An 11,874-nucleotide genomic window follows, 5' to 3' on the forward strand; every position below is an offset into this window, starting at 1 on the left:
TTCTGAGAATTATGCGATAGACTAACTGCTTCTTGTGTACTTCGACTGGCTCCCAGACACACCACCTGCGCCCTTGCTTTACGTATAAGACAGACCTTCTGGCCCTAAACGCTGAAAGTTCCTCCGTAAAGATAAGACAATACCAAAAATACGCTGTAGAATCGCAAATTATGCACACGGAAAACCAAAGAAACCAAAGAAACTTTGACTCAGACAGGTAGAAGTAATACAAAGCATCATATTTGAACTATGGCAAGAGACATCTCAAATCAAGCGGAGACAGATATCTCCGTAGCCTGTGTCGCAGACGCCATAATCTGCCGGATTCGATACTCCCAGTAGTTCCTCCGGATAGGGTCATACTTCTCCTTGAGGAGAGTGAGCATCTTGACCGCCTCGGCTGCACTTCCTTCCTTGGATGAGGCGCTTTCGGCTTCCTCCGCGTACACGTCCGCTAACCAGTCAATAGCGTGGCTACTTTTGACCGCAACATCCACCACCTGACCGTTCTCCTGCTTTTCGACCACGAATCTCCGGGTAAAATCCTTCCACTCTGAAAGGGGTCTGCCGGCTGCCTGGAGTACTCCGCGCGCGTACGACCATGGACTGCGGTTCTCAGGAGCTTCGAGGATCCTAGTTTGCGAGTACTGCAGCTCGGAGTCGACCAGATCCTCGTCGACAACCGGCAGGCGGCCTTTTTCCGACGATGGCCCTGTGGTATTGTATAGACCGGCATCATACTCATATTCATCTCGCGGTCCAAAGCGGAGCATGTACCGATGGTTCCAGGCGGAGTTGTTCCGGATGTCGGATTTCAGGAGTGCCTCCACATCCTGGATCTCGCGCGGATAATCCCAGAGCTTGAAATGTCGGACGAGCCAGTGGCGGTATGTCCAGACGTGATAGTTCTTGGAGTCCTGGGCAAACATCTCCATCAGAAAGTCCAGCTCTCTGGGCGGAAGAGTTGGAAAATGAGCCCGCGAAGACATGAGAACTTGGCGGTGGTGCCTGTTGAGTGCGTCAGACGGGTGGGATGCGAGGTGTAATAGAACCAAATACTTACCATATCTGGTAGTTCTTGAGATGCTTCAGAGCGACTTTATTGAGCCATTCAATCTCCTCATTGAGATCTTTTCCTAGGGCGAAAAGAATCTTAGCCCGGTATATCCTACACAAAAGATATTAGTCATTTTGAAGCCCTTTTTTTAAGGCGGCGAGGACTGTAGTCTGATCTCACCAAACTGTGTAATGCGCTGGGTTCATGGAGATGATGTCTTCTGTCAGTCTCAGCGCTCGCTCGGACATCTCGTTGGCGGCCATTACAGCTCGCAGGTAAGACGTAGCCTCGAGATATTCTGGGGAATAGGAAATGGTGGCCAACGGCATGGCGCCGGACTCGCTGCCATCATTGAGCTCTATGGGCTTGATAGATGCCCACTCTGGATCCGACGAGTATTTTCCCGCCATGCTGGGACGGGATAATGATTGGCGTTAATTTGAGCAAGTCAAGGAACAGGAGCACACAAGAAGAATTCTCCGAGAAGAGTTCCAGAACAGCTTGTCAATGTTAGAGGTTTAATTTAATGCAGAAGCATGCGAAATAGTCAATCAAAGTGAAGTATCCAGTAAAGAGCCGTGTTGATCTTGCTTGGAGAAGAGAGATGGTACTATGCTCACAGTGTCCACAGTCCGTTTCCACAGAAAATGCAGGTTCCCCCTCATCAAAGTTTTAGTGAACAACCAATTGATTCCAGATCGCCAGGGTCTATAATTGTATTTAAAAGGCTGATGTAACAATAAGTAGAAATGATCACAGCGAAGAGGGCGGTGCGGAGTAGTAAGGAGGAAATTCATCAAAAACACGATAAGATAATCGAGTGGGGTTGTGGCAGCCTCAGGCGGCGATCCCGAACAATATCAAGACAACAATACCATATATCCTTCCTTTCTTCCTCTTTGCTTCCTCGTCCACAGCCACGAATCGTCTGATCATTCTTCTTTGTTTCAACCATTGATTTGAATATACAGAAATAGGTCATGTCAAGCGAGTCGCCATGGAGCCCTCGAGACCCAGGTAAGAACAACGAACATTCATCCTACTTGGTCATCATGTGCGTTTCTGGTATCTGAGATGAAAGAGATCAGCCACGCGACGCTGGGTGTAGTCGTACTCCATGCTTTGGATGCCTTATCTGCTTTTGCAGCAGACTTCAAACATCTCTTGATACAAACGCCGTTGTTTGTTGCAGTAGCAATGCTGACCTGTTTCTGTTTGACCAGTTCAAAGGGTCTCATCATGAAGCTAGTTCCAACCAGAGGGACTCGTGCCACCTCCCGAGAGCAGGGGATCAATGAATCGACATGGATAGTCCTGAGAAACTTCATGATTTATATACTTCCCTGATAACCTTCAACTTGCCCCAAACAGGCAAACGTCCCAACCGGTCTCTAATTGGACGCCGCCTGCTGATAAGCTCAGAGTTTCCCCGCACGCTCTCAGCCAGTGGCATATCTATTATCTCGTCCAGATGACTTGCTTCTTCTTTGAGCGGTAATGGGGAGTTTCCAAGTTTCTTCCAACGTCTCTCAATGACAGCCTATCCGCTTTATCGTTGTCTCAGCCGATGAGGTTGAATAGTTATGCGACGAGTCAAGAAGTCCCGCAACGGCTGTGCTAGGTGTAAGAGCAAAAGGGTAAGTATATCTGCAACCTACCCCCGTCACATAGGGCCTCGACTCTGTGAATGCAATTATTTATTGGGATCACTGAACATTGTGATAGGTCAAATGTGGGGAAGAAAAACCACATTGTAGCCGATGTACCCGTTTGGGGGTGAAGTGCCCCGGATATGTTCAATCTTTGCGCTGGGTGACCAAGTTTCAAGAGCCAGACAATGATCAAACGAGCATCTCTGAAGCATCCGTATCCAGATCGATTCAATGCCCAGATCGGCGGTCCTCAACTTCACCAAAACCGCCGGTTTTCATCAATTCGTTGCCACAGGTCCCGTTGGCCTTAGATTGTAGCAACTTGAATTCGAACGATCCACCAGAACCATCCGAAACAAGAGTATCAGAAGCGAATGGCGGCAGTGTCTTGTGTGATAATCTATGGGATCTCCAGAGCACAGGCTCTCTGCCTGAGTTGACAGATCTTTGTCCTCCATCGCCAGCGTCAGCATCGGCTCCAATATCAATTCCACGACGGGAGAGCTCGGTACTCGACTTCGGAACGCCAACGAATCTCACAAGCTTCTTTCCATTATCAGGACCAGTGCTACAGCAGAATTTTCATCATTTTTCCGATTTCTCGCCTTCGACGATCATCCGCACGTATTCCTCGTCTCATCCAAAGCCGCCTTTGCACGATTTCACCTCGATTCCTCAAACGTTGAACAACCCCTCTTGGACTTTGATTGAATATTACTTCAAAGAGGTAGCCGCTCTGTTCTCTAGCTATGATAGTCAAATGAACCCATTCCGGTCGACTGTATCACGTCTTTGGGGTTCCTCTCTGGCCATGTGCAAGACCATGCAAAGCATGGCGGCAGCCACCCTGGTGAACGATTTTCCCGAATTCGGCCCCTTGGGACAACGCATGCGCAACGAAGCAGTGGACATCATTTCCAAGGAGACTACGATGGACGACAAATCCCTCCTGGCTCTGCTTATGCTGGGCCAGACCGCCAGTTGGCACGATTCCAAAGATTTAGGCGTCTCCTTTTTCAACCTACTTCGGAAGCATCTGGATGTTAAGGCCGCCGAAACTCCCAGCCATAATCGCGGTAATAATCACCAATTCTTCGAGGAGTCTCTCATCTACTGGGAGATGCTTCTGTCGTTTGTCGCGGACGACTCGGCCGTGTTGTCTGGGAAATCTACCTCGGGAATAGGTGAATCAGTCGTCCTGCAGCGGGTGCCCCATCCTTGGACAGGGATCGCCCGCGACACCCAATTCACCGTGCAAGAAGTAGGAAGATTAATTCGCGCAGAGAGGAAGAGAGTTCGCGCCAGGAACTTCACCTCTCAGGCAGAGATCGACCGAGCCCAGATGGCCATTACCAGGGCTCGAGAGCTGGAAGAAAGGCTGCTTGGCCTCGCTCATCCCACGGAGGGTGAGATCGTCAGCCCTGGCGACGATGAGACACCAGTTTGGCATCTTCTCACCATGGCTGAGGTGTACCGCTGTACAGGCCTCCTGCAGCTGTATAGAGTTTTCCCCGATCTGCTTCGCCGTCGACTTCCTTCCAATCAGACATTGTCTTCACAGGCAGACCAACAACCATCCGCTACTGGTCCACGCGATCCTTTCTTTTCCTTGGACTCCGACCTAAATCTCGAGAGCATGGCCTGGTTCTCTGACTCTCCCTTCGCACAGCCGGAAAGCAATGTGCCGTCCGAACCAGCAGCATCAAGCACAACCCACTCAGATTCTTATTACAGCAGCTGGTTGACAGAATTTGCACTCACCACTCTGTCCCGCCTCAAAACCATTCCCCTCGAATCCCGCACCAGATGTCTCCAACCTTTCCTGCTCGTCGCGTCAAGTAGCGAACTTCGCCTGCCACGTGTAACACCGTCGGAAATCCCTCTAGACGTAGATGGGCCCCATCTCTCGTCGCATGCCATCGAGGTTTCCAGGACGCGCCGCTTCGTTCTCGGACGGTTGACCTCCTTCATGCATGTCCTGCCTCCGAAGCCGATCAGCGTCTGCCTTCAACTTGTGCAAGAGGTGTGGAGGCGAATGGATGCGGGGGACAATAACGTATACTGGATGGATGTCATGATTGAGAAGGGCTGGGAGACAACTATGGGCTGACAGCTTTGGGACTTATTGCACCATTGGATGTGCTTGTATAACTATAAATTACGACAATTCATGGCTATCTCATGCGATTCCCTGGACTTTGGTTGTATATATATGTAAGGTCGTTCAGCGCTCAATCCTCGACATTAATGCTCCCGTGACGATCTCAAACAAGCATACGCAACGGTTAAAGAATGAAGTACTAAAACATAAAGTGATGCGGAAGAAGAGAGAGATGGAAAAGGAAGAAGCGCCATGTAAAAAAAGAGCAGGCACCATCATAATGAGTACTGGAATATGATACAAGAACGAAGATAGAAGACGTTGGCGGAATAAAAATAAGAAAAAGCGCTGATGAAAGGCATATCATGCAAAGGTTCCTGTTGCATACTGGGCAAAAAGTGCCCAAATTTTAGAAGGGAAGTAAAAGGGATGCGGAGTGTCGAGAGCATCATGAGAAACGAGAGGATCGTCTCCAGAACTTCCATCCTTCCCGCTTCTCCTGGACGCCGACGCCCACGAGACGCTCGATGCCCTCGGTGCCGACTGCGTTCTCGAACTTCTGCTGGTCAATCTCCTCGCCACCTTCTTCGTCGGTGCCGTTGCGAAGCACAGCCGGCCAGAGGACACCGATGCCGTCGCCTCCCAATGTCGTCTCGTACTTTACGAATCCTTCGGCGGAAAGCTTCTCTTCGAGCTCGCGGACAGCCTCCTCTTTGATGTCCGGACGGAGAAGAGTGATTGCGCACCCGCCGCCTCCAGCACCGGTCAACTTTGTCCATCCAATGTCGGCGTAGTCGACAAGCTCGCGGATCCGCTCCAAGCGGGGATGCGAGACACCGAGCGATACGAGGAAGCCGTGGTTGATGCGGATCAGGGTACCCAGGTCTTCCAGCATCCGGTCTGTGATACCCTTGGTGTTGATTTCCTGGATCGTCTGTTGCGCCGCTAGGGTCACCTGGTCGATTGCCTCCAGAATGGAGTCGGTCACGACCGGGTGCTCATCCTTCAGCTTGCCCACCTTGGCCACTTCGACGGCTGTTGAGCGGGGTTGTCGTGTGTCGACAAGAAGGAGAGGTAGTTCGGGGAAGTCAAGGAGCGGAGTGACACTCGGTGGCTTGGAGTAGTCCTCCCGTCGGAACACCACGGCCTTGCCGCCTGCGGAGACCGTGTTGTCCACACCGCTGGGGTTCCCGTGCGTACACATCTCCCCGACAAACGCCCAGCGATTGATGCGCTCGATCTGCACTTCCGCCTCATCGGGAGGTTGGTCAGGATGGGGACCGGCAAGGGTGCGAATCTGGAGGAGTAGAGCAGCGCTCAGACACACGCAGACGCTGGCGCTGCTGCCGAGACCTGCGCCGATGGGGATCGTGGATCGGAGGGTGTAGATCGCTCCGGGGTTCTGCGGCGACCCGAGAGAAAGGAACAGGTAAAGGAACGCGGACGCGGACCGGCGATGGATCTTGCGCACATCCTCTGGTTTTCCTGGAGACACGGCTTCGACGTGGGGCTGGATTGCGGCGACAAGTTCCGGATCAAGGGAGGTGACCAGGTCGTAGTAGAACTTCTTTTTGGACGGATGGTGGAACACGTCCCACGGCAGCTCGTCAATGTTCCACGTATGGTCCAGACCAATATCCCGAAAATTCATTGTAATTGCCCTGTGCGATTTGGACAGCGTTGTGACGAGAAGGTAGGACCGAAGGGAAATGGCCGCAGCCATGGCTGCCTTGCCGTGGACAACAGCATGCTCGCCATAGACGATAACTTTGCCTGGCGCAGACACCATAAAGGCCGGAGCCATTGGCGATGAGGGCTTCCTCGACATATTTCTTTTCGTGCTGTCCGTGCCGTTGGTAGTGGTCTTCACTGTGGATTCGGCCATGGAAGGAGTCGTGGATGCGCCGCCGTCAGAACTGTCCTGGCTGTCGTCGTTGCTGACAATCGAGACCTTGGGCCGTGCCGCGAGGGGCTGGTCCGACAATAGGTGGGACACTGTACCACGTTGGGTACCCTTGCTGGTCTTGATGCTGCCGTTCGTTCGGCGGCCACGGGAGTTGCCCATTCGAGCTATCGGCGATGCGACGAGAAAGGGGGGTTCCCGAGAGGAAGGATTATGACGAAAGAGGATTAGAGGGGATAAGCAACTGGAATGTTATTCGCGTGCACAACGTAACAAAATATTATTATTAGTAAAGAAATTAGAGCAATGGATTTGAATGGACACGAAGGGAGGGTAAGAAATATGAGAGCAGTTCAATTGGCGATGAGCGACAAAATCACCCAGCGTACTTTATTTATCTATGTACCGAGGGGTACAGCACTAGGTACGGTAATAACGGAGGACGGCGCATTCAGAGATGACCAAGACTATGTGCTGTGGCCCAATAGCACGCAGGCAAATTGTCATTTGTTACCCCCCAATCTACGTAGTTCTCTCAATGGAAATCTATTTTGATGACTTTTGAGAATAATAGTAACTGGATTCCTTTCATTTCTTCTTATTGTCAGAATCTCGCTTCTGTCAGCTTCTGTCAAAGAATACAGTTTGTTCTTTTTGTGCTGATGACATGCATGTGTAATGTGATTACATTTAATATTACGAGACGAAACACGCCTCATCCTTCAGCAGTGCTGACACTGGGCCTTCATTCCTTCTAAACCCTTTCAGTCGAGATAATGGCGCAAAAGCAGTCATCTTACTATATGATAGTCAAGTAAATCTATATTTTCGTGCTAGCTATATTGAATGAATCATGTTGCCAAGTATATGTGCAGCGCTTCAAAGCATCATTACTAGGTGGAAATCAAATAGATCATCATAGGTTCATCGTCACGGTCATACTATTGCTATGGACCAACAGGCAGGGTGGCAGTCCTTGCCACAGAACCTCCAAGTCACTCAGGTAAGACTCGCTTGTCTCTTCGCTTTCCGCGGTACCCTCGGAGGGGGAAGGCAATGTCGTGAAGATGACGGCCGTGTGACTGCTTTGCCTGGCCATCAGTTCGTTAAGGATCAGGTGCTGTGCACGACTGGGAAGATCGTCAAATGACAGAGGAACAGACGCCTGGTTGGGATATCCGGAAGCACTTCTGGCCCCGGAGGAGGAACGTCGGGTGTAGATTGATTCCAACCGGTTCGAGAAGCGCGGAGGCGATGAGCTTGGCGCAAACATGATGGACGGGCCCGCATTTTCCTCTGTGCTGACTCTTGCTTCAGGTATGGGCGAGGACGAGAATCGGATGCTGGATGGTGAGCGGCTGATGGGTGGCCGGGTAAGCCCAACTTTGCTCTTGGGAGATGCCTCTTCGCCCGTAGTGATGATGGATGGAATATCCTGCTTGGCTGTAATCTCCTGAGGCGACCTTTGATCCGTTTTAGGCGAAGCCACGGCTTCATGATTTTGTGAATTATGATCATCAGTCTCCGGGGACCCTTCTTCTCCGTCGTCGTCGGCACTAGCGTACGGCTCAAATTCGCTATCACTGCTACTCTCGCTTGCACTGCTGTCGTAATGAACGAGTGAATCAAGTAGGCGATGCGTCTTCATGCCTAGACTGACCCCTCCAAATCCTTTGAAACTTGATATAGATCGCCGCCGCCGGGACTGGATAAATTTCCTCAGTCCGCCAACCATTTGACTCTGCGACCTTGTCATTTCGTGGCTCGATGCCTCACTCCAGCTGGGCATTCTTTCCGGTAGGCTTAAGTGGCCCGATACTTCTGGGGAATCTTTCGAGTTATCGCGGAACCGCCGTAGCTCCTGCCACCAGTCTTGATGCTCCAGCACAGCGTGAACACGATCCTGGGCTTCCTTGGTATCCGGGCTCAAGTCACCGTTGACAATGATGCGATACGCCTTCAAGTCGCCACATGCAAGCCAGAAGACCAGGACTTCCGCCTCGATTCGAAGTTTCTCAAGGAGGGCTTCAACCCTTCGCCGCTCGTCTTCAACATCGGTCTCGTATTCCACAAATACCGCCACCCGAAGCTTATACGTCTTCTTCCACGAGGGGACTGTGTTTAAGATGCATCCTAGCTGAAGGATGAGGGTGTATGTATCAAAGTTAGTCGTGAGGACATTTTGTTTGCTTTCATTATCTGCGCCAAGCTCGGCCGACATCTGAATAGGCCACAGATCGATATACTTTTGCTTATGCTGTCCATCTGGGCTTGGGAGCTCCAGATCTTCGAATCCTTTGGCCACGGCAACATTAATCCGGAGCTTGAAGAGAAGATCCTCAAGTATAGTCACATAGCTTCTGCAGCTCATAGAAAGGTCTTGCGCCTCATTCTCAGATGACTCGCCATGCGTCTCGTGAGAGTTGCTTTTGCTGTTCGTAGAGTCTTTTCTGTGAGCGGGAAGTCGTAAGACTTCAGCAAGCGATTGACCTTTCCGAAACTGATCGATAACCACGATGTTGGGCCTCATCCCTCCAAGCCCAGAATTCAAAACGACATTTCTGACGCCCCACTCCACACTCGGAGCCACGGAAATGTTGACAAAGGCCTTGACTCGAGAGTACTCAACCAACTTTGTCCATGCACTTTGCTGGCGACGAGTTTCTGGCACTGCGGCAGAGAAATCATCCGTCACAAGCACGTGGCCCAGCACAAATAAAGCTCCTTTCTTCAGTGAGTTGCAGAAAGAGACCATCTTGTACTGTTCATCGAGATTGGTCACGAAAAGCAGAATCTGAGGCCGCCAGAATTTGACATGTTCTTGACGAAGGCGAAGCAAATACTTGCGCACCTGGTGGTAGATCAAGCCTTGGCTAACATCTCCCCATGATTTTGGAGGCGAGGAGTAATGAATTAGCAAGAACAGCATAATGAGAATGCTAACACAGCCGGTGGCATAGATTCCATCCACAAAGAACATGCTGGCACCGCACACCAAAGTTCCAGCCGCCGCAGTCTGCCAGTTGAAGTAGTGGAAAGATGGTCGAAAATTGGGCGCGGAGCCGATCTTCAGAAGAAAGCACGCTAAGTTCGTAACCAAAAATGTCATCAGGTACGTCATGGTAACAAAGGATGCGATCTGGTTGATATCAAAAAGCATTGTAAGTTGTGCGAATACAAAAGTCAGAAATATAGCATACACCGGGTCGTCACTCTTCTTGCTGCCTTTGCCGAAAAGACTCAGCCCAGGAAGGAGACTGTCGCGCGCAATGGCCTGGAGGAGTTTCGCAGAACCAATGACTCCCATCAAGGAGGAGAAGAATGACGTTGCAAACTCCCCCAGCAGTATAACGACACCGGAAACATTGACCAGCTGGAGGACGCTGGTGTTCTTGTAGAATGACTCTCTGGTTATTGAGGCAGCCATTGCCAGGATCACAAGCGTGTAAGTGACGAAAGTCAGAGCCAGTCCATACAGCGTGCCCTTGGGTATCGATTTGCTGGGATTCTTCAAGTCACCCGACATGCTGGCACCCGCGAATATTCCGCCTGTAGCAGGGAACAAGATTCCGAAGAGGTCCTGAAAATTTTCTCGTCCGTGGATTTGGCTACCAGCGGCACCCTTGGTGAGCCTAGGCTTCAGGTTCTCCAGCAATGTCTGCAGGCGAATGCCCGTGAATTCAATGTTCAACTTGGGGTTACTAAATGGTTTCATGGCAATCACGGAAACTGGGATGCTGAATGTCGCCACTAGAAGAATGACTAGCAGTCCGTTACTAGCCCTCGAGAACATGGAGCTCCCGGCCAAGCATATTGCAGTGCATAGAACCAAGACGATAGTTCCCCATAGGTACTTCCACCAGAATCCTTCGTCAAGAAAGTTGTCCCAGTTGCCCGATTCCGTGCCAAAATTCTGTGTGAAACAGTCAACGAGACCGACAGCATTCATGCCAGTATTCAGGACATAGCCTAGGTAGAATACGATGCCAATTGAGCCACCAAATTCAGGTCCTAGTGATCGGGAAATCAGATAGTATGCGCCGCCGCCTCTTACGGTTCCGTTCGTTGCGATGGCGGAGAGAGACATTGTCGTTACCAGGTTGATTGTATAAGACGCAACAAGAAGACCTGCGTGCGTCAGCAGTATTTCTAAATGGCGGAAGTTGTCCGAGGCAGCATATACAGACCTAGCATCCCAAGTAAGCCAGCTTGCCCAAGAACGAACCCAAACCGAAGGAACATCAGGATACTGAGCACATTCAGTGTTGTCGGCACAAAGACTCCGGAAAATGTCCCAAGCTTATGTGCAGTCTCCGATGCACGATGTGCCGACGCATTTTTTTCCTTCTTATCAGGACTCGGTTCTCTCAGCGGCCCTGCAGAGTGGGAGACATTGGGTGCCACACTGTCCGCCGAGGAATCCTGCCTCCCACTGTCTCGACGCTGCCACCACCTAGAGATACCGCTGGAAAAGCCGGTCGACGACGGATGACGCTGATTATCTGACCTTCGCGAAGAGGCATTCAGCGGCTCATAGGGACGGGACGAGAGAGCGGTCCTCCAATCGAGGAGCCTGCTGTTGTCCTCAGGAGATGCCTGGGCTGGGTCGTTTGGATCCAACCTGGATACATCTTCTTCAGCGGTTCGTGTGGAAAAGTTCGGCCTTCGCTTGGACATCGACCCCGATTTGCTTTTGTTTAGTCCGTCGTTCATCAAAAGACACAATCCTAGACCTTATCGCAGTGCGGTCCCCACCCCTTCAATAGCACAATGGTCGCAGCCGGGGATCACAACAGAAGAGTGTATCACCAATTAAAGCAACGGCAACATGTTATTATTATAAAGCATTATACTTGATTAAAAGCATTGGTGTGTTCAAAGATTCGAAGATCCGGCAAAATCGAGCTCAGAATGAAGCAATTGACTTGGCATCACTGCAAACCGCAATGCTTGGAAGATCGGCAATGACCTCACGAAGACACAAAGACAAACAGTGCAAATTCCTCATTAGTCACCAGGCACAGGCCGCATCCTTCATCATCTTCCGTAAGCTGTTGTTATACTCATCTATACCCGAGGACAACGAAGGATGGACACTACCAATTTTCATTGATATAACGATAAGGATATTTTTATACAAACAAGGCATCGCTTCGGTGGA

General features: G+C 50.7%; 4 protein-coding genes across 4 annotated transcripts; 1 reads left to right on the plus strand and 3 right to left on the minus strand.

Annotated features, from left to right (window-relative positions):
* Positions 1–269: 269 nt before the first annotated feature.
* ramB (bifunctional protein farnesyltransferase/protein geranylgeranyltransferase) lies at positions 270–1,467 on the minus strand (the record flags this gene model as incomplete). Its single annotated transcript, XM_043270844.1, has 3 exons — positions 270–1,008; positions 1,064–1,168; positions 1,238–1,467. 3 exons carry the CDS (start codon positions 1,465–1,467, stop codon positions 270–272), a joined length of 1,074 nt encoding a protein of 357 aa, XP_043126779.1.
* A 1,173-nt stretch (positions 1,468–2,640) lies between these two features.
* On the plus strand, positions 2,641–4,819 carry Aspvir_007666 (uncharacterized protein; the record flags this gene model as incomplete). The annotated part of the gene is made up of 2 exons (XM_043270845.1): positions 2,641–2,694; positions 2,783–4,819. 2 exons carry the CDS (start codon positions 2,641–2,643, stop codon positions 4,817–4,819), a joined length of 2,091 nt encoding a protein of 696 aa, XP_043126780.1.
* Positions 4,820–5,258: 439 nt separating this feature from the next.
* Positions 5,259–6,875, minus strand: erg12 (mevalonate kinase; the record flags this gene model as incomplete). The annotated part of the gene is made up of 1 exon (XM_043270846.1): positions 5,259–6,875. One exon carries the CDS (start codon positions 6,873–6,875, stop codon positions 5,259–5,261), a length of 1,617 nt encoding a protein of 538 aa, XP_043126781.1.
* Positions 6,876–7,629: 754 nt separating this feature from the next.
* Aspvir_007668 (putative cation chloride cotransporter) lies at positions 7,630–11,390 on the minus strand (the record flags this gene model as incomplete). The annotated part of the gene is made up of 2 exons (XM_043270847.1): positions 7,630–10,841; positions 10,901–11,390. The coding sequence occupies 2 exons, from the start codon at positions 11,388–11,390 to the stop codon at positions 7,630–7,632; spliced, it is 3,702 nt and encodes a 1,233-aa protein (XP_043126782.1).
* Positions 11,391–11,874: the final 484 nt, after the last annotated feature.

This window comes from Aspergillus viridinutans (genome assembly GCF_018404265.1).
Source record: "Aspergillus viridinutans IFM 47045 DNA, scaffold_5, whole genome shotgun sequence".
NCBI lineage: Eukaryota > Fungi > Ascomycota > Eurotiomycetes > Eurotiales > Aspergillaceae > Aspergillus > Aspergillus viridinutans.